This window comes from Nerophis lumbriciformis, linkage group LG15 (genome assembly GCF_033978685.3).
Source record: "Nerophis lumbriciformis linkage group LG15, RoL_Nlum_v2.1, whole genome shotgun sequence".
NCBI lineage: Eukaryota > Metazoa > Chordata > Actinopteri > Syngnathiformes > Syngnathidae > Nerophis > Nerophis lumbriciformis.
In genome coordinates this window covers 39,323,255-39,343,254 of record NC_084562.2, presented here as the reverse complement: position 1 = coordinate 39,343,254, position 20,000 = coordinate 39,323,255, and the positions used below count along the sequence as shown (strand labels likewise).

The following is a 20,000-nucleotide window of genomic DNA, read 5'->3' as shown; positions in this document are numbered from 1 at the left end:
ATTCCACATCATTATAGCATGCACACAGTGACTTCCTGTTTAGGGAAAAGTAAGCTTTAAAATAAAAGCATGGCCGCAATGAGCTGGATTCTACCGCAGCTGCTAACAAAATGCACACATTAAATATTTTTTCAGCTTGTTAGCCACTTAAAAAAAACATTTAGAAATGTACGAAAACTTTATTGTTGTTGTAGTCAAGTTACACAACATTAGTATCAAGTATCGAATGAAAACTGAAGAATCAAAAAAATTGTACAAATGGAGGAAAAAATCATTTATTATCATCCCTTTTTCTTGTCCCAAGTAAAATTATACGCAATAGTTCGGCCAGTCTGAGGGGCGTGGCCATAAACGTGTTTATAACCTGTCCGGTCCTGATAGGTTGGTTGAGCATGAGTGTTGTATGTTGCAGGAGGGCTACCAACAAGGTTACAAACGTGGATCTGCCCAAGGAGCACGAGGATTGTCCCGAGGTAACGCTCAGGCCATGCGATCCTAACAAGCGTCTCATCGCTCCACGTCCAACATTCAGGATTTTTTCGAATGTGTTTCACCCCGGCTAACTTTTGTAATGTTTCATTTCACATTAACGATCTTATTTCCCCCTTTTTTTTTAAAAATCCCCTGCCTACTTTTGCCTGCTTTCGTCTGCCCACATCCTCAAAATGTTTTAACACGAAATGCTGACCTTGGTAACACGTAGGATTATCAGCAAGTGTGTGTGATATTAAACAAATAGATATTCCTGTAAACTTGAAAGATTTCATTAATTTATTTTTTGTACAAAATAAATGCAAAAAATACCCTGAAACTGTCAAAATGATTCCCAGGAGATTTCCCTCTGGCACGTTCTCCCTCCCCTCATGTAGACCATTTCTTTTGTAAGCTCATGACCACCATCACACTCTTTGTATGCTGATGTCATCAGTCAAGACTGTTTCAATAAATAAAGCTGTGTTCTATTACGCCGTGCTCCTTTTTTCATTACAATATACATTTATTGTACAAAAAAAAAGCTTTGAAACTGTGGCTAGTGTGGTAACAACACTTTAAACATCACTAGAGTTTATGGGGCATGTCAAGGTCCCACATCGCAATTAATATTATTACCTAGCAGTACTTTTTTTTTTTTTTCTTTCTTTCTTTTATAATTGTCACACAAACACTAGGTGTGGTGAGATTGTCCTCTGCATTTGACTCATCACCCTCACCCCCTGGGAGGTGAGGGGAGCAGTGAGCAGCAGCGGTGGCCGTGCCCGGGAATAATTTTTGGTGATTTAACCCCCAAATCCAACCCTTGATGCTGAGTGCCAAGCAGTCCCATTTTTATACGTATGAATATAAACGTATACACAATTTAATTTGATTTTAAATGGTTTAATAATAGACTGATAGGTAACTTGCTCTGAAGTTGTAAGCAGATATTTAGGGATACATTTAAGATAACCAAAAAAAAGATGCTTGGAATTTGATATTAAAGTGTAGTACTTTCTATTTTGACAGAAAAAAATACATGTACTGTATGCAATTTCATATTTTAAACTTAAATCTAATATTGCAACAAATATATTATCGCACATTCCAAACTTTAAAAAAAAGTACTTTAAATATCTGCTTGACTCATGATTTTGAAGCAACTTATCCATCAAATTGTACAATGTAAAAATAATTTTTCGGCAAAAAATGTTTACTGTAAAAACAAAAACAAAAAAAGTGTAATAATGTTTTCCCATTTACAGTAATACACCGTATAAACGACCGTAGATTCCCATTTACATTTACAGTATACATTGTAAAAAAATGGTACATTTTATGTAAAATTTCAGCAGCTAAACTTGACTATAAAATCTACATGTTTTTCTTAGTGTACGTAAAAATATATAACAATAAATAATTGTGTAATGAAGCAATTTAAAATGTATATATTGTTCACTGTTACAAGTGCGATAACTGCGATGTGGCCCCCAATGAAAACAAGTTTAACACCCCCTGTGGTAAATGATGTGGCAGACGGACCACACAAAATGATGCAGTCAACCAAAAAATCATGTGGTGAATCACTTTATAAATGTTATGGCGGGCCACTTTACATGACGTACCTCCTTGAATAACACGGCGGGCACATAAAAGATGGCTTGCCTAGTTAAATGATGTAGCAAACCTTATAAATGAGACCCATCAATGGGCCTTGAGTTTGACAGCGGTGGCATACTGTGATTAATACACTTATCTTATGTGTGTATGATCAGTGGCCCAAACTGAAAGGTTGTAGTCTTTTTATTATGTGGAACTGAGACATCCAGCAGCAAGCAAAATCAGAACCACTTGTACACCTTGTGCAAACTATTGTGCATCATTTTGCAAAGAAAACCCTGACGCAGACAAATAATGTGAAACCTTTGCTGTTTGTGTGAACGGAAACAATAATAAAAAGGTAAGGCCAATTAGAGTTGCGTTGCTAGAAAACCACAACAGGGCAGAAACTAAAGAAATGGTAAGTTAGCTCACTTCACATAAAAATCCCAGTTTTGCCCTTTTTTTCCCCACCTTTTAAAATTCAGGACTCCTGAACGTATTTCGATGCCATTGGTAATCTGAAAGGTATTTGCAAATCATTAAAAAAAATGACACTAGTTGCGTGTTTAAGTTAAAAATGTGATCAAATGCCACACACAAACGTGCACATGAGCAAAAAATGTCCTTCAAATGTAAACATCAATAAACATTTATATTTGACTGGGTGGGGATACAAATTGGTAAAAAATTGTGATCGGTTTGTGATTTATTAAGAGTGACAAACTTAAACTTCATTGGTACTTTTTGTGTACTGGTTGGCCTTTTTGTAATTGAAATGATGAGGATTTGTTCCACAGGAAATGTACGATTACATATTTAGTAACATTCCAGCCCCGTTCTTGACGTTTATAAAAATGGTTGGCGTTTCCATCCTGTAAATCCGTGAGTCCTGGAAGCAAAGAGTTCATGGTCTGTGCTTCGAGTGTCCTGAGCGTCTTCCAAAGCACCTTCGCTCATCGCGGAGGAAGAAGAGGTCAGCCTTGCTTGCAAATGTCTGCTGGCTGAGAAAAGGATTCACTGGAGGCGGTTCTCGTCTTGTGGGCTTTCCTGGTGGCCTGGCGGCAAATCCTGGTGCGTCTGCTCGGCCCCTTGTTGGTTCTGAATCTGGTTCTGGTCCTGGGAAGCGTCGTGGTGGACTGGATCTGCGGGGTGCTGCTCCTGGACGAGGACGGCGTCTTGATCGTGGATCTCTGGGACGGCGTTTCCTTCGACTGTCACGACGACGACAACTTTTAGACGTGAGCCCAAAACAAAGGAAAGTACTGCTGAACTTACTGTGGTCCTCAGGAGGTTGTTGCTGTTTTTCAGCTTTCAGCTGTTCCATGTGATCCACAGCCTGGACACAACAATGGCAGCCATGGTTAATAATACCGTATTTTTCGGACTATAAGTTTTTTTCATAGTTTGGCCGGCTCCAGTGCGACTTATATATTTTTTTTCCCTTTTTTATTATGCATTTTCGGCAGGTGCGACTTATACTCCGGTGCGACTTATACTACGAAAAATGCGGTACTAAGAATAGTTCATATCAAAATAAATCACTAAATAATATGTTGTGTTGCTACTGTAGACAAAAAAAAAATCTCAGTTTAATTTTGGTTAAAAAAAAAAAGTGGACTCTTTTTAAAGCCCTCCTTTAACTGTTAATGTGTTTTAGTTTTAAATTGCTAAGCTCTGATTTTCTTATTGTAGAACGTTTGAGACGTTTGAAAATGAAAACTGTGTAACAAATAAACTCCTATTATTATTGTTATTGTTATTAAGTAGATCCCCGCTTATGTACCTGATTTGAATTGTAAAAAATATTTTTTTTTATTAGTAATTTGTATAAAATGTGGTTTGGCAGCACTAACTGCAGGCGGGGGGGACAAGGGCATTATCATTATAACTTCATCGTATATTCGCATTTGCTATTACACATGTAATAAAAAGGTTTAACAAATTTAAACAGATGAGGACACATTTGTGTTATTACTATCAACATATCTGTTTCTTGTTACTTTACATAGTTGTGTTTTTATATTGCTGCTTATTTTATTGCTACAATGTAGAGCTGGGCGATATGGCCTTTTTTTTATTAATATCTCTATATTTTTAGGCCAGAATATAAAACAATTATTTCACATTTTTAAGTACATAACTCCACATGTGTTCATTCATAGTTTTGATGCCTTCAGTGACAATCTACAATGTAAATAGTCATGAAAATAAAGAAAACACATTGAATGAGAAGGTGTGTCCAAACTTTTGGCCTGTAACGCTTAAATCTCCAGAGCAACTTCAGATCTGTCAACATAAAGTTTAGTTTTGTGTTTTTTTCTATGTTTAATGCCCTAAATATGCAACATTTTCTCCAAAAATCTGATGTTAAGAAATTGAAGCCTTAAATAGGTCAGTATATTGGGGCCTTTGCTGTTCCTAGTATACAAACGACTTGTGATCGGCATGCGACTGTGAATTGTTCTTGTTTGCGGATGACTCGGCCCTGCTGGTATCAGACAGGGACAAGTCACAGGTGAAGAAAATCCTCAGTGCTGAACTCTGTAGAACTTGCACCTGGCTCGCTGACAACAAGCTATCCATACACTTGGGTAAAACAGAATCCATCCTGTTTGGGTCCCACATCAACCTTAAGAAAGTCAATGACTTCACTATAAAAGTGGGTGACATTGTTATCACCAGGAAGGATGAGGTCACCTACCTAGGTTCCATTCTAGAGGCTAATCTTTCCTGTGATGAAATGGCAACCAAGGTCATCAAAAAGGTCAACCAACGAGCGAGATTTCTCTATAGAATCTCCTCTCTGGTCAACAAAAGCACCATAAGGATTCTAGCGGAAACTCTCGTTCAACCCTTTTTCGATTACACATGCACCTCCTGGTACCCTAGCACCTCCAAAACCCTCAAATCTAAACTCCAAACATCCCAGAACAAGCTAGTCAGATTACTTCTGGACCTCCACCCCAGATCCCACCTCACTCCTACCCACTTCTCCAAAGTGGGCTGGCTCAGGGTGGAGGACAGAGTAAAACAACTTGCACTGAGCCTAGTCTATAAAATCCGCTACACCTCCTTGATACCGAAGTACATGTCAAACTACTTCCTTAATGTAAATGACCGCCATAACCACAACACCAGGGGGAGCTCTACTAACCACGTTAAACCCAGATTCTGATCTAACAAAGGTCTTAACTCATTCTCTTTCTATGCCACATCAATGTGGAATGCGCTCCCAACAGGTGTAAAAGAAAGGGCATCTCTATCCTCCTTCAAAACCGCAATAAAAGTACACCTTCAGGCAACTTCAACCCTAAACTAACACCCTTCCCGGATTGTTAATAATCAAATGTAAATAATCAAATGTAGATACTTTTCTTATGCTTTCTGATCTCTCTCTCTCTCTCTCTCTCTCTCTATGTCCACTACTTGCTATACATATCCTACCAAGTCAGACCTACACTGTTTCAATATCCATTTCTCTGTTCTCAATTGTTGATGACTGATGATAACAACCAAACCTAAACCCCCACCCCCTCCACACCCCGCAATGTAAACAATGTAAATAATTAAATAATTCAATGTATACAGTCTGATGATTATCTTGTGTGATGACTGTATTATGATGATAGTATATATCTGTATGATGAATCAATTTAAGTGGACCCTGACTTTAACAAGTTGAAAAACGTATTCGGGTGTTACCATTTAGTGGTCAATTGTACGGAATATGTACTTCACTGTGCAACCTACTACTAAAAGTCTCAATCAATCAATAAAAAAAAAATCATAATAACATTGATTTTTATTCATTATTATTTTTTGAGAAATAATTTGTTATTTCTTTTATTTCAAACACCATTAAAATTAACAGAGATTCAAAAGGGCCCCACACATAAAAGTATTAAAAGTAAGTCATACATGTTTTTTTTTGTTTTACTTTTAACGCTTAAATCTCTGGATCAACTCCAGATCTTTCTATCGATACGTTTTTATCATTTTTCATTACAAAAAATGCAGTATTTTCCATTCAAAAAATATTTCAAAGTGTAAAACTTGACGTAAAGTAATTGGACCCTTAAAAATGTCAAAACATTGATTTTGATTCATTATTTAGTTTGAGCAATGACAGTTTTAAAGAAAAACAACAACATGTATGGCAGCTTTGTGTTATTAGGAGTCTCCTTACATTTCACCTGTATGCTCTTTAGCTCTTTTATCACACTTTGTTGTAATAGTACCTTTTAAAATTATTACATTTAAAATTAGCTGCTGGCACTTTGACCACCTCTGTAGTAGACTATTGTGTACTCTTGTGCCATTCAGAAGATAGACTGTATGGGGCAGTAACGTTTGCATGCTGGTTGGAGCCAGCTTGAGACTGGAGAATAGTTCAAGGGAGAGTTGTTGTTGTTCTAGAAACTACTGCTGACTTTGTATCGTTCTGCCTCAGTGTTATTCTGCCACCTTTACAGTATTTTAAGTATTCATGTAGCTAACTTTAGCACCAAAATGAGGCACTGATAGCTACTCAGTTTTTGGGTCTGGTTACAACCATTACAGCATCATGGAAATATAACTCATGTAAACAAAGACTCGACTTGAAGTGTGTGTGTGTGTGTGTGTGTGTGTGTGTGGGTGTGTGTGTTAGAATAATTATGTATATATTATCACACTAACTTTAGCATGCTTAAAGTCCATTGCTTTAGTTATTAGCTATTGTGCTCGAGTTACACTTTTCTAATCTATGCAAGGACAAAACTTCTTGTCTGAGGGGTGGCCTCAGCCACAGATGTTATCTTTGTTTTAGCCCGCGAACAGCCAAGGACTTCAAGGACCTCAACGAAGATAAGATGACAACACGCGGACGAAGCGGGGACAAGGCAAAATCACAAAGCCCCCAGCACATTCCGTCACGTATTGTGCGTCCTGGACCTGCTTTGCATAATATAAGTGACCACTCCTTTTAGAGGCGGCCTTAGTGTTGTTGACTGTGGAACTCCTGAATAAATAGAGGGACGCAGGAACTGAACCTTAGAGTATAGGGCGAGACTGTGACTAAGTGTGCAGCTCCATGCGTTCTCCCCATGAGCTAAATTGAACTCTGTCTCTGCATGATTCCTTGCTTCTTGTCTGATTAATAGATGTCATCAGTGTTTGAACCTGACAGTGTGTGTGTGTGTGTGTGTGTGCGCGCGCACCTGCTGTAGCTCCATTTTCTGCGCATTGAGCTGCTCCTGTTGTCTCTCCAGCTCATCTCTCTGTTTCTGGAGGTCAACAGACTTCTGGTGGAGGTCGTGCTCCTGCTGAGCGAGGTGCTCCTCAAATTCCCTCATCTCCTCGTCCGTGTAGGCCTGGTTCTGCTCCAAAGTCTGAAGGTGTGCACATGAATGCAGCGACATCACAGTGCTTTGACACATGATTGTGCACTTTGTAGTGACGGGTCAAACCATATTTAAACATCGATAACTTAAGGAGCACAAGGAGTGATACCGTGTCCTTCTAGACTTCCTTGTGTGTCTCACTTTAAGACAAAAAAACAGGTGACCGATACCAGTCATTTGACGGTGAAACGCCACTCTGGGTTTATCAGATCCCCGGATTGTAAATAATCAAATGTAGATACTTATACTTATGCTTTCTGATCTCTCTATGTCCACTACTTGTTGTACATATCCTACCAAGTCAGACCTACATTGTTTCACTGTCCATTTCTCTGATGATGCAATTGTTGATGACTGAAGTGTTGATATCAACCAAACCTAACCCACCCCCTCCACATCCCACACCCCAGATTGTAAATAATGTAAATAATTCAATGTATATACTCTGATGATTATCTTGTGTGATGACTGTATTATGATGATAGTATATATCTGTATCATGAATCAATTTAAGTGGACCCCGACTTAAACAAGTTGAAAAACTTATTCGGGTGTTACCATTTAGTGGTCAATTGTACGGAATATGTACTGTACTGTGCAATTTACTAATAAAAGTTTCAATCAATCAATCTATCAATCAGGCGTGCTGCATTTGACATCATTCAAGTCTCCATCATCGATCTAAATGGAACTCAGGAAACGGAACAACTCCTAAGTGTTATTTCGGTATTACACCACCAAATAGATACCGTACATTAATTTCATAGTGCTGTTTAAAAATATATATATTTCAATAACTTTTTAACAAAGATTAAGACATTATATATTTACACAAGAATATAGTTTTGGTATATTTTGATTTGTAACTTGATTGAATGCAATCAATGTGTACCTTTTTTGTTAGGACTCGGAATTCCCTGTTAACAATTGTACTTTTATGGCTACTGTGTAATCCTACATGAGCATAACTATTGTATACAATCAATATGGAGCTTTTTTTTTTTTTTTTTTTTTTTTTTAAATGTGTTTTTTTCCTTGAGTGAAGTGTGAATTATATTTATATAGCACTTTTCTCTAGTGACTCAAAGCGCTTTACATAGTGAAATCCATTATCTATTTAAACCAGTGTGGGTGGCACTGGGAGCAGGTGGGTAAAGTGTCTTGCCCAAGGACACAACGGCAGTGACTAGGATGGCAGAAGCGGAGATCGAACCTGGAACCCTCAAGTTGCTCTACTCTACCAACCAAGCCACACCACCCCTTAAAGTTGTACATGTACCAACGTGTTTTTTAAATTTTAGACCCCAGGAAGAATAGGGGCTACTGTTGCAGAAGCTAATGGGGATTCTAATAAACTATTTTATTTGCAGGTCAAATGTAGTGACTTTCTTTATCCAACAGGTGGCGAATGACCATGATGAAAAACGTAACAGTATCAGGCAGTGTTGATACAGGTAGTGAGTGTGCCATACACTCAGTGAGGCATCATTTACCCATCTCTAGTACTTAGGCTCACCTCCCAACTGTCCGGCTCCAAGAATTCCTTTTTGTTGGTAGCAGTCAGGAACTCCTCTAATGAGACCAGCCTGTCTTGGTTAGCATCCACCTACAGGGAGAAGTGTATTAGTATTTGGTGTGGTAGTTTCTCATTTATTTAGCTAGAAGATGAGGGTAAAATAAACTAAAATATAACACAGTAGCTCTCTTCCAGTGAAAAGTGATCAATATTACATTTGCAAGACGGAATTTCTGATGCAATGTGGGAGGTCAGTGTAGATTTTCTGTGTTTTCAAGCCTGTACTTCACCTCATTCATGACATGTTCCCTCATGCGTAACCTTTCCTCCTCCATTTCCACCATATCGTCCTCCTCGTTGGTAGGATCGTAGATTTTCTCCAGCTGAAACGGCGGGAACGGAAAAGTTAGAGACTATTTAGTCCAAACGGTTCACGTTGTCTGTGACTTTTTTACCTCTTTGGTGAAGAGTGACTCCAGTTCTTGCTCGTCAAAGAAACCATCTCCATTAGTGTCTGCAACAGACAGGCTCCAAATAAGACCAAAGAACAATGAAGGCGTGACCTTTATTTACAGGAAAAGGGCTTACCGTGTAAATTGAAAAAGGTTTTCGGGTCAAAATCCTCAGGGTCCAAACCATCTGTTTCCTCCCACACTTCTTTTAGCTGATTCTCGCTACCCTGCAAGAAGTCATCATGAACTTTGATCACACATTGGAATAATCTGATGAGTTCTACGTGAAGACCCAACAACTCTATCAGACTTACTGGGTGGTTGACTTTGGGATGGTCAGCGTGTTTCTTCCTCAGCTCCTCATAGTGCTCCTCCTCTTGCTTTCTTTTATCTTCATCCAGCGTCTTTAGGTGTTCCTGCCTGTCGTGCTCCTTCATCATTTCATACCTCTTGAACTCCTCGTGTCGCTCTTTGTCAAAATTCTCCAGATCGCTGGTGGCCTGGATGCAGGAAAACAAGGTTTTAAACTTTGAGAGAATTGTCCAGTAAAAGCAGATTTAACATGACCTAAAAGTGACACATTTAACATTCTCCTGGAAGTGAAAATTTGAAAACATGATGAATGAGACAAAGAACACAAGAGACAAAGAATAAGATGAAGGAGATGAAGAGTAAGACGAAAAAGACAAGAGGATGACGAAGGACAAAAAGACCACAACGAAGGAGATGAAAAAGAAGAGAAAAAGGAGATGAAGGAAATTAAGTTGCAGAAGAAAAACATGAAGAAGATGATGATGGAGCCATAAGAAGACCGAGTCGAAAAAATTAAAAGGTGGCAAAGAAAAAATTGACAAAAGAAAAAAGAACAGAAATGAAATGAAGAAAACGAAGGAAAGAAAGAAGAAAAAGAAAATAAAGCAGACCAATGTCACAAAAATAAAAAATAAGAAGGCGAATTAAAAGAAAGACAAAGGAGACGAGGGACACAAAAATGAGAAGAGAAAGAAACGAAGACGACAAACAAGGAGACAAAGAAGATAATGTAAGAGATGACACAAAAAAAGAAGAGAATAGAGAATAGGGAGGTGAAGAAAAAGAAGGTACCAAAAAAGAAGAGGAAGAAAGAGTAAAATGTCATGAAAAAGACACTAAGTAGATGAAGAAACGTCAAGAGGGAAAAAAAGGAGACAGAGAAGATGATGAAGAAAATGAGAAACGGAGATGAAGGAGAATACAAAAAAGATGAAGTACACGAAAAGGATAAAGAGACGAAAGCGAAACAGAAAAGACGGAGAAAAAGTTGTAGACGAAGGAGATAAGAAAGCAAATAAGAAGAAAAAAAGGAAGACGATGAAAAAATAGACAAAGGACACAAAGAAGAAGAGAAAAGGGAGATGAAGTAAATGACAAAAGAGAAACAAAGAAAATGGGGAATAAGAAGAATTCAAGTATGTCATTGCCATGTCACCATGTTGTTAATCACCTAAGCTCACAGGTGATGACCTCATTCAGTAGATCAGCCAGGAGACCTTAAAGTTACTATATTGTTTAGAACAGTGTCGAACATTAGCGCCCAACAATGGGTCCAAAAAAATCTGTTTCTCAGCTGTGGTCACTTTTCCACCACTTGTGGTAGTAATGACAATCTCAAACAAACAGACTTATTCTGTTTGTTTGGAGCTATAAAGTCTGGGGCTCAAGTCTTAAAAAAGTTTCTTAAGCACAAAAATAACAACTACCGTATTTTTCGGACTATAAGTCGCAGTTTTTTTCATAGTTTGGCCAGGCTCAAGTGCGATTTATATATGTTTTTTTCCTTCTTTATTATGCATTTTCGGCAGGTGCGACTTATACTCCGGTGCGACTTATACTCCGAAAAATACAGTAAATGGGTAAAGCTCTACTTTAATTTGCACTTTAATTGTATTTACAGTTTAGTTAAAAAACATATTATTAATTTTGTTCATTTTAACACAACGTAACTAAGTAAATGTATTTTCCAGCAGTTATTTATGAGTCCCTTCTTATGCAATATAATTGGTTAGTACTTATTTTTCTACTTCGCCTGACCTAAGTCTAAGGTTTATGTGTTAAATAAATATTAATCTTTGTGAATAACACATGATTTTATGTCATTTGACCAGGTTGTAACCTGTAAGTAGGTTAAATATAATTATTGGATACAATTCAAATCAAGAGTATATTTGAGTGGGCTTCGGGCCTCCCTGTAGTGGAAATGTTGGGCCCTTAGGTCAAAAAGGTAAAGAAACTATTGGTTTAGACCATGCTGTTGTTTGTTTACAAATGCTGCAGTCTATTTATAAAGTCATTCACATAGTCGTAACTAACTTCTACAAAAACCAGTGCTTCTCAAATATTTCCTGTTACGCCCCACCCTAGGAAAAACAAAATATTTCGCCCCCGCACCCCACCCCCCACTCTCCACCATGACTAAAAATAGTATATTTTGTCGATAAATTTGTTATGACAATACCTCTGCATAACATTGTAAGCTTATCAAAAGCCCGCCCCACTGTTTGAGAAAGACTGTACTAAACACAGTGTAAAACACTGTTTAAGGTGGTGGGGATATAAAAAACAACTAATATTTCACTCTTAGAATACATTTGCTAACAAACAATATACAGACACTTATCCATACATGTGGTTAACTTGGTTTATTCCTCAAAGTTCAGGATGAATGGCTGCAAATCCTTCACTAAACAATGCCTTTCATAGTCGTGAGTGAGCTACAAACAACATGCATGTATGATGCAATTCACAAACAGTTTAAAAATGTAAAACATAGTAATTAAACTTACCGATTTGATGAGGCGATCCAGGTCATCCACTTCAAATGTGTGTGGATTCATATGGTTCAAGTATTCAAACTGTTTCAACAGAGCCTGGTGGTCCACTGCGATATCTATTGAGGTAGCATAACAATTTATTTCTAGGCTCTTAAGTTACATACATTTTTTCCAGTCAACCCACCATTTCCACCTTCGAGGTCATGCCTTGCTTTAATCAATGTTCGCAGTCTGTTTACCTCCTGCCTCTTCAACTCGTCCAGTTTTGTTCTTACGTGGTGGCTTACAAAGTCCAGCTCTTTGGCTAGTTTACCTTGCTGTGTTGTACACAGAAACACAACATTGTTCAACGTAAGAGCTGTAACAGTCTAAGACTTGAAATAAAAATATAATTATTTTCAATTTTTGCCAGAACACAGGGTTGTTTCTCGAAATATCTGTAAAGGTGTCTGTCTACCCGCATTGTCTAGTGGTAACTACTATACTTATTTAGTTGGATCATCTAGAATCTAGATGAAGAAAAAGATTTCAAAAAATCTAGATGAAGCAGTGTGATGAAATAAGGAATCTTCAGACATTGACAAAACAGCTGTACAGATGACAAGGATACCAGTTGAACCGAAAACAACTAGCCAGCTCTAATGCCAGCTAGAGCTGTCTTCAAATAGTCAAGGATTCGATTCGGAGGGGTCAGATTCGACTATTCCCCTTGCAGGGGAATTGTTTGCTATTAGACCCACATAGGGGAGGAGGTGAGTTAATTAATACGTGCTGGGTCCCCGCTTTCGACTTATACTTCCTCTGTTTAGTCAAGTTTGATGTCTTCTTGGCACAGCACTCCAGCTGAGCAGAGGTCCTCACAAACTCTGCTTTAGACTTTTTTTTGAGGTAGAAAAGTTGCAAATGATAACTTTGTTTTGTTCACTTTTATGAAAGACGTACCTTTCAAAAGACCATTAATTAACTTTGGAGTAGTCACATATATGTACTGGAGCACATCTAAGTAATGTTACTGACAACCTAGTGAGCAGTCAATATACACTACATACTGGTTATTTCTCTTAAACGCCTTAGATTCCACTGAATGTCGACAATGGGCAAAATCCTTAACAACATAAATTTAACTATGAAAATCTTTAGTTAAAGACAGCCCTAATAATTTGACAGATTTTAATATTCCAGAGGTTCATATTTTTCACTTTACTTTGTTCTTATATGGATGTTTGTGTCACAAGGAAATGTGCAGCTTTCCAAACTATATAGTACCTTATTTAACTAAATTCTTATTTGTGAATTTATTTTAAAAAAAACTAACATATCTTATTTGTTGATAGTAGGAGAACATGTTATTCTCGTTGTAAATTGGTGACATTTTTGTTTTATAGTTTCAAAATGTGAAAAACAAATGTGGCTTTTTTTCTATAACTTAGACTTTTGTTTTACTTTCACAAACGGTATTTACTTATGAACCACATCCAGTGGCATCGCAATAAAACGTGCAGAATGTGTTCATTCACCACATGTAACCTGACATTAGTTTAAAAGAAGAGCTGCTGCATATATCACTAACTATTGATTGATATCTGTATTGGAAATGAACTGCTGGACAGTATCAGTAAATCGGTAAGAAAGTCAATTTTAACACAGAAAGATGTTTTTCTAAATTCTAATAGGTTGTAGAAACATTGTCTTATTTGTTTTTAAAAATCAAAAACAATATAGGTGGCGGATGTACCTTAATGTCTTCCATGTCTGTATTATGGAGTTTTTCTCTAAAATGTTCATCTTTTTCAAGAAAATCAATGACTTCCCTGAGGTAGCGGTCATAGTGGAGGCCAGTGTCCTATGGCGGGAGACAGAAATGATCAGCGTTAATGCATAAATTAAGTCAACATAACACTCACTTTGTGTGTTTGACGAAAAAAAAAGACAGATGTTGTGATTGTGGCACAAAAACTCAAAACATATGTCAAGTTAATGTACATGTTATTTTCTTGAGCAGTTCAGTTGAATTTAATTCTAAAATAGCCTGTTTGCTAGGTTTTGGATTAGCAAATAAAGACAATTCAGGTTTCAACTCACAACTTCTAGAAAGTTACTTCTGATACCTGACTGTAATATTGTAAACAGGAGTGGGGGTGGGGGTGCAGGGGGTCCAAACCTTTTATCAGCGAGGTCTGCATACAGAAAAATCGAAGGATTTCATACATTATTTTTATAATATGCCAAGGGTCAAAAAAAATGAGCTAAAAAATAAGGATAAAATAGGGATACAAAATAACTTTATTGTGGCCCCTGTGGCAAACTTAGGACAAATATAAACAAATACAAGAGTAGAGTCTGATTTACAATGGATTTGTACCAGACCCTTTGAGATGTTGCGATTGCACCAATTAACGCAACTTCAGAAATGCACATCATCAACATCAACAAACTGCACTTTCAACATGCGTGGATTAAAAATAAAAATAAAAAAGACTCTCCGCTGTTCGCCACCACACAGATCACAGTACCCACACTCTACCGGCTTTTATGTGCGCTCTATTGCAGCGACCATGGGGAAACTATGTGCACATATTTTAAGTTCTGGACACTACATGCACTCTGGATATTATCTGTTTTTATTAGTTACACATAGGGATGTAACGATTTTAACATTTAATATCACAGTTATAGGGACCAAAATTATCCCGGTCAACATTATCATCACGGTATTGTTGAAAGTGCTCAAAAAGTACTTATACACACTGAAATATTTTAAGTGTTATTTTTTAATTAACTAAAACAAATAAACACACTGTTAGAAACCCCGCTAATTTGCATGTTTTGTGTTTCTCATGCATCACTGATAGTGTTTTATTCTTATTTTAATGGCTATGCTGACAATTGAATAGCTTAGTTGCTCAGACATCAATGTGTTTATATAAGTTTTGATTGGGGTATGTCGTTTCTTTAAGGGGGAATACTTTAATGTCTCTTGTTTTCATGTTAGCATTTAAACTAGCAAGCTGTCAGTCCGTGTGTTTATCAAAGTGCAGATATCAATCATGATTTCTCGATAATTAAAATTTTTAAAAGGTAATATTAACTGTCAGGATTTTCATAATCATTCATACAGTTTATCGTTACATCCCCAATGCAGAGAAACCCGTTGAAGTTGACGTCCCTCGGATTGGCTCGACATAAGCGGTTGTCGACCTAACCGAAACTGGCCATTGATTGTTTGGCCATTGACATTTATTTGTGACTTTCGCCTGAGACATCAAGATTTTTGTTTGTTGACATGACTTTTCTTCATGTACCAAAATGTGCATTTTGGGGGAAAAAAAGGCAGATCAAAGAACCGTCAGGAGTTTTACAGGGGTTATCATTAATACCGTTTATGGTTACATCCCTACTGTGTGGTAATAAAACTAGGGAAAACATCCAACATTTGTTTGCCAAATTTGGCACATGTTCATGTGCAACTAAAACATATTTTGGTAATCTGTTGAAATTCTGTGCTTTTTGGGGGTTTAATGTTATTGTGTATTGCGTTTCAGACATGTTCAACAAGTTACATTAAGAAACATTATGTGGTCAAATTTTCACATTTCAACATGTCTGAAAAGGAGTGGGAAGAAGTAAAGCTTAAAGTCATTCCTAATCCTTCTCTATGTCTTTTACTGATAGTTCATTCACACCACAACTTTTACATGTTTACATTGCATTCTAGGGGAAGATGTTGGGGAAAAAATTCAAAGGTAATAACTTTTTGATGATAGTCAATAATGTTGTCTATTAATATTGCAGAATCTGTCATAATCTATGTAATTTCTGTCGTCGTCGTTGGCTTTGGCTGCAACAAGTCTTTATGAGTTGTCTTTTACATCCCTCTAGTCGAGATGATGTCATCTTCAGTATTTGTTCCGTTCCTTAATGTTTTTGAAGGGAAAATGCAATGTTTTCGTAATTTTGTCTATCATTCACAATCCTTATGTAAGACAAGAACAAGTTATTCTTTTTTATGCATTCTAAATTGTAAATAAACGCTAACAAAAGTTGGCTAACAAGAGTTGGCTAACAAAAGAGCCAATGAAAGTCGCTCTATTTCCCCTATAAAGCGCTCTAAAAAACATCCAAAAGCCTCCATCATCGTTTTATATACATGCTTTAAGTATATATGTAATGTAGAAACAGGCACATTCATATTAGAATGTAATATTTACATATTTTGCTCATTTTATGCATTAGGCGGCGTATTAATTTGAGACGCATCTAAAAGTTTGCATTTCCCTTCAACAACATCAACACCCCAAGGTCGTATGCAACCGCTGAGCCTTGGTGCTCTTGGTGTTGGGGGTTGACCTGCGCGAGGAGGAATTCAAGCAGACAATTTTGCAAGTCCTGAGCAGAGGTTCAAATCGCTTAACAAAGACAACTCATGGCAGACTTCATGAGAGCAAACAAAGACTACTTTGGGACAAATGATGATCCAGACCCTTTTATTTTTGAGCCTGAATATACAGAGGATGATCTACAAGTTTTAGAAGCTGTGTGCTATAAACACATCCAGCTTTCAGTGAAACACAAAGCATCATGAAGCAGTAGTGCTAAATGCTGAGCAAGATACTACTAACATAAGTACGAACTACGAACATAATAAAACAATTGCTGTACAAAGTCTGCTCTCACTGGGATGCCGACTGATGGGAAGTTCATATATACCCATTTGGAGGAAAATGTAATCATAATCCTTACGAAGGGTTAAAAAACAGATTTCGCAAACGAGCGTTTTATCGTGTCTTTCTCATCATCTCTGAGTATAAGTTGAATGTTAAAGTTGACCAACCTCACCAGTTTATGACCACATCCTTCTACTATACAGGTGAGAGGCATGATTTATAATGTAGAATTAACTTTTACTAGCGGAGAGGCGATGCAGGAGCTCACCGGCTCAATACGTCACTAAAGCGGCATAAACTCGTTACCGCTCTGTGATCACGGCACCAATAAAAATAGTTTGTCTGCAGTAGCGCTTATAATAACAACATGAGATGTACCGGTAAATACAATATTGTTGGGGGCTTTGGGATGTTTTTTTAGAGGGCGGAATAAAGTACTCCAACTAACTGCATTGTGAGCCACCTCATGCTTGCCATATTTTAGGACTTAGAATGCACAAAAAAGAAAAGCATGTGTTCTTGTCTTATATACAATGTTAATGATAGGCAACATTCCAGAAAAAAGTGCAGTTCCCCTTTAAAAGGTACTTTAGTTTCTTTCTGTCCTTCATTTTAGGTTACAGACAACACTGAAACTATTGATGACACATTCAAAATCCCAATCTGATGCAATGTCATTGAAATAAACCAGCCTCCAACCATTGCGACTCTCTGGAAAAAGCTGACGGCACACAAAATCAGACATTTTAAGCTTCAGCAATTACAAGAAAAAGCCTGTGAAATCCTGGACTAACTGGTTGACCTGTATGATGTCATTACAAACAAAAAGATCGGTTGTGGCTTGTGCAGCCCTTTGAGACACTTGAGATTAAGAGCTATATAAATAAACTTTGATTGATTGATTGACTTTGAAACATTATGTGTTTTTCTTACCACACTGGCTGGAGCTGTTTCAGTTTTCATCTCAGGCGCTTTGATTTTGGTCCTGTCAATACTGATAGGAACTGCCTCCACATTGTGGATGTGGACAAGCACCAGAACCCAGCTGACCAGCAGGACATGATTCCACCACATCTTTCCAATTAAAGAGAACAAACAGTAAAATCTATAGAGTTATAAGAACAGCCACATACTTTAATGACGAATGGTGGCCGTTAAGACAATATATTTAAGGGTATTTGAAAAGGTTTAGCGTCAATAAATAAATGAATGCATCATTACTGTCTAGCTAATTATACTCAAATGTGGATGTTGACGTTAGCTTTAGCACTGCTACTGTCAGCTTTGGCCAGTAACTCTTCTTTGGTCCCCCGGAACTAAAACGGACTTAAATCTGTCAGTGACTACATTTAAACATTTCCTTAAAATGAGTCAGACAAATGCGTGTTTGTAGTATACTCACGTTACTAGGGCTGTAAAAGACCATTTGCTGGATTAATTCTCTTCTACCTCTTCCTCGTAACAGCTCAATCGGCAAGTAGCTAGTTAGACGACAGGAGGCGGGGCCAATAAAAAGGCTTATTTTCATTGGTCTGCTCAGACGTCAGTCAAATGCTCAGCGGTTAGGTTGAGTTGGATCTTACGTGGCGAGGTGACGAAAGTGTCTGCGCATGTGCAAACAAGAATGATCCCGAAACAATTCTGGGAGTTGAGTGCACGTTTTGACAATATTATACAACTTTGTATTACGCTATTCATTTGAAAGCTTACTATTGTGGTGTTTGCCCAATGTAGGCATTGGCCATACAACTTTAATGAATTGCCACATTCTCTGTCGCATTGTCTCCTGCAGAGTTCTGCAATAGCAGACTAAAGTCATTTTCCTTCAATTTCAAGTCCCTCTAATTATCTTTTAACTCGGGTGTTTTTACCATTAGGCCATAAGGTGGACCAGGAAAAAGTGGCTAGAAAGTGATTTTCGTTCCCACGTGTGGGCACTACTCTTTTTTTTTTTTTTTTGCATTTTTGCATAGACAATGTCATTGTGGATATTAGGTTAAAAGTTTTCCGCAAAATATTCTGCCGGTTTTTTTTTAGAGCCATAAATGTATAAAAATAGGAATTACAAAAAAACGAAAATCTTATGCAGCTGTTTTTTCTTGTAAATGTATTTACATTCATCCTGGAAACAGAATCTCTCTCACAAATGGACATTAATACATATACCTAACATTTGAGACAAGTATTTTAGCATTTCTATACTTTAATTTGAATTTAAACCGGGGCAAAATACAAACAAAATGAAAGAAACGCTCAAAATAAGTGAATAGCAACCTATACAATTGAACATACACATGGTACATTTTGCTAAACAATGATGTTTTATACATTAAAAATTTCAGTAGATACTATGTTATAAGAGGAAGTAAACAATGAAATAAAATAAAGAACACTTTGGCCCAAAATGGCTGACATCAATCAAAATATCGAATAATGTCGAAAAATGGAAATACAACAAAAACTGCATTACAGTTTAGAATCTGTACACAATATGGTATAAAACAATATTTACATGAACAAAACAATGTGGTGATGTCACAGCAGGTCTTGAGTATTTTTTTATATACACTTTTTAATTATTTTGTCTTATATGGCTTTAACAATGTGCAAAGTTAACTTTGCACATTGTTAAAGCCATATCTCAAGAATTCTTTGATAGATTTTCCTCAAATTTGGCACAAACTCAAACTATGATTATTATAATTGTTTTAAGGTCAAGTGCCCTGTAGCCTCACATTTTATTTTTTAAGTATTTAACTTAAGTAACTAAAAAAAAAGAAATAGTAAAATACTCTGAGTATTTTTTTTCAAATGTGGCAAAATCTCAAATTTTTATTAGAGAACAACCTGAATAAGTGTGACTTTGCATATTCTGAACAAGGGAGACATTGTTCATCTCTTAGCTATCACTATCATCAGAGCCATCTTCCCATGTGCTTTTATCCTCTGTTTCCATGGAAATATTGGCACAATTTTGGACTACCTTTAACACACTATCAGGGGCAGGATTTGTAGTCATCCATGTAACTTTTAACTCATCATCCTCAATGTGCCATCCATTGTCATTGGGTGAAGGGACAGACACTATGGGTGTCTGTCTC

The 20,000-nt window shown here is 37.1% G+C and overlaps 2 protein-coding genes across 4 annotated transcripts in view; one reads left to right on the top strand and one right to left on the bottom strand.

The window, feature by feature from the left end:
• Positions 1-965, top strand: part of LOC133616109 (caprin-1-like) — a 30,723-nt gene extending 29,758 nt beyond the window's left edge. For all 3 annotated transcript variants that reach the window (XM_061975212.2, XM_061975211.2, XM_061975213.2), the window contains one exon: positions 413-965. In XM_061975212.2, coding sequence (XP_061831196.1) covers positions 413-499 — 87 coding nt within the window. In that variant the 3' untranslated portion in view covers positions 500-965. The remainder of the gene's footprint in view (positions 1-412) is intronic.
• Positions 966-2,259: 1,294 nt separating this feature from the next.
• Positions 2,260-18,360, bottom strand: LOC133616110 (nucleobindin-2-like). Its single transcript, XM_061975214.2, has 13 exons — positions 18,302-18,360; positions 17,833-17,973; positions 13,971-14,078; positions 12,420-12,552; positions 12,248-12,351; positions 9,740-9,925; positions 9,562-9,652; positions 9,429-9,487; positions 9,264-9,356; positions 8,974-9,063; positions 7,275-7,445; positions 3,352-3,412; positions 2,260-3,287 (listed from the first exon to the last, which is right to left on the bottom strand). Exons 1-13 carry the CDS (start codon positions 18,323-18,325, stop codon positions 3,091-3,093), a joined length of 1,458 nt encoding a protein of 485 aa, XP_061831198.2. The 5' UTR covers positions 18,326-18,360; the 3' UTR covers positions 2,260-3,090.
• Between the last annotated feature and the right edge of the window lie 1,640 nt (positions 18,361-20,000).

What these genes read in the sequence shown, in the direction of transcription:
- LOC133616110 (XM_061975214.2), bottom strand. Translation starts at nt 18,325, where the DNA reads ATGGTCTTTTACAGCCCTAGTAAC. An exon ending in TCTTTTACAGCCCTAGTAAC is followed by an intron (nt 17,974 to 18,301) that starts GTGAGTATACTA and finishes TTAATTGGAAAG; the next exon opens with ATGTGGTGGAATCATGTCCT. An exon ending in AACCTTTTTCAATTTACACG is followed by an intron (nt 9,488 to 9,561) that starts GTAAGCCCTTTT and finishes TGTCTGTTGCAG; the next exon opens with ACACTAATGGAGATGGTTTC.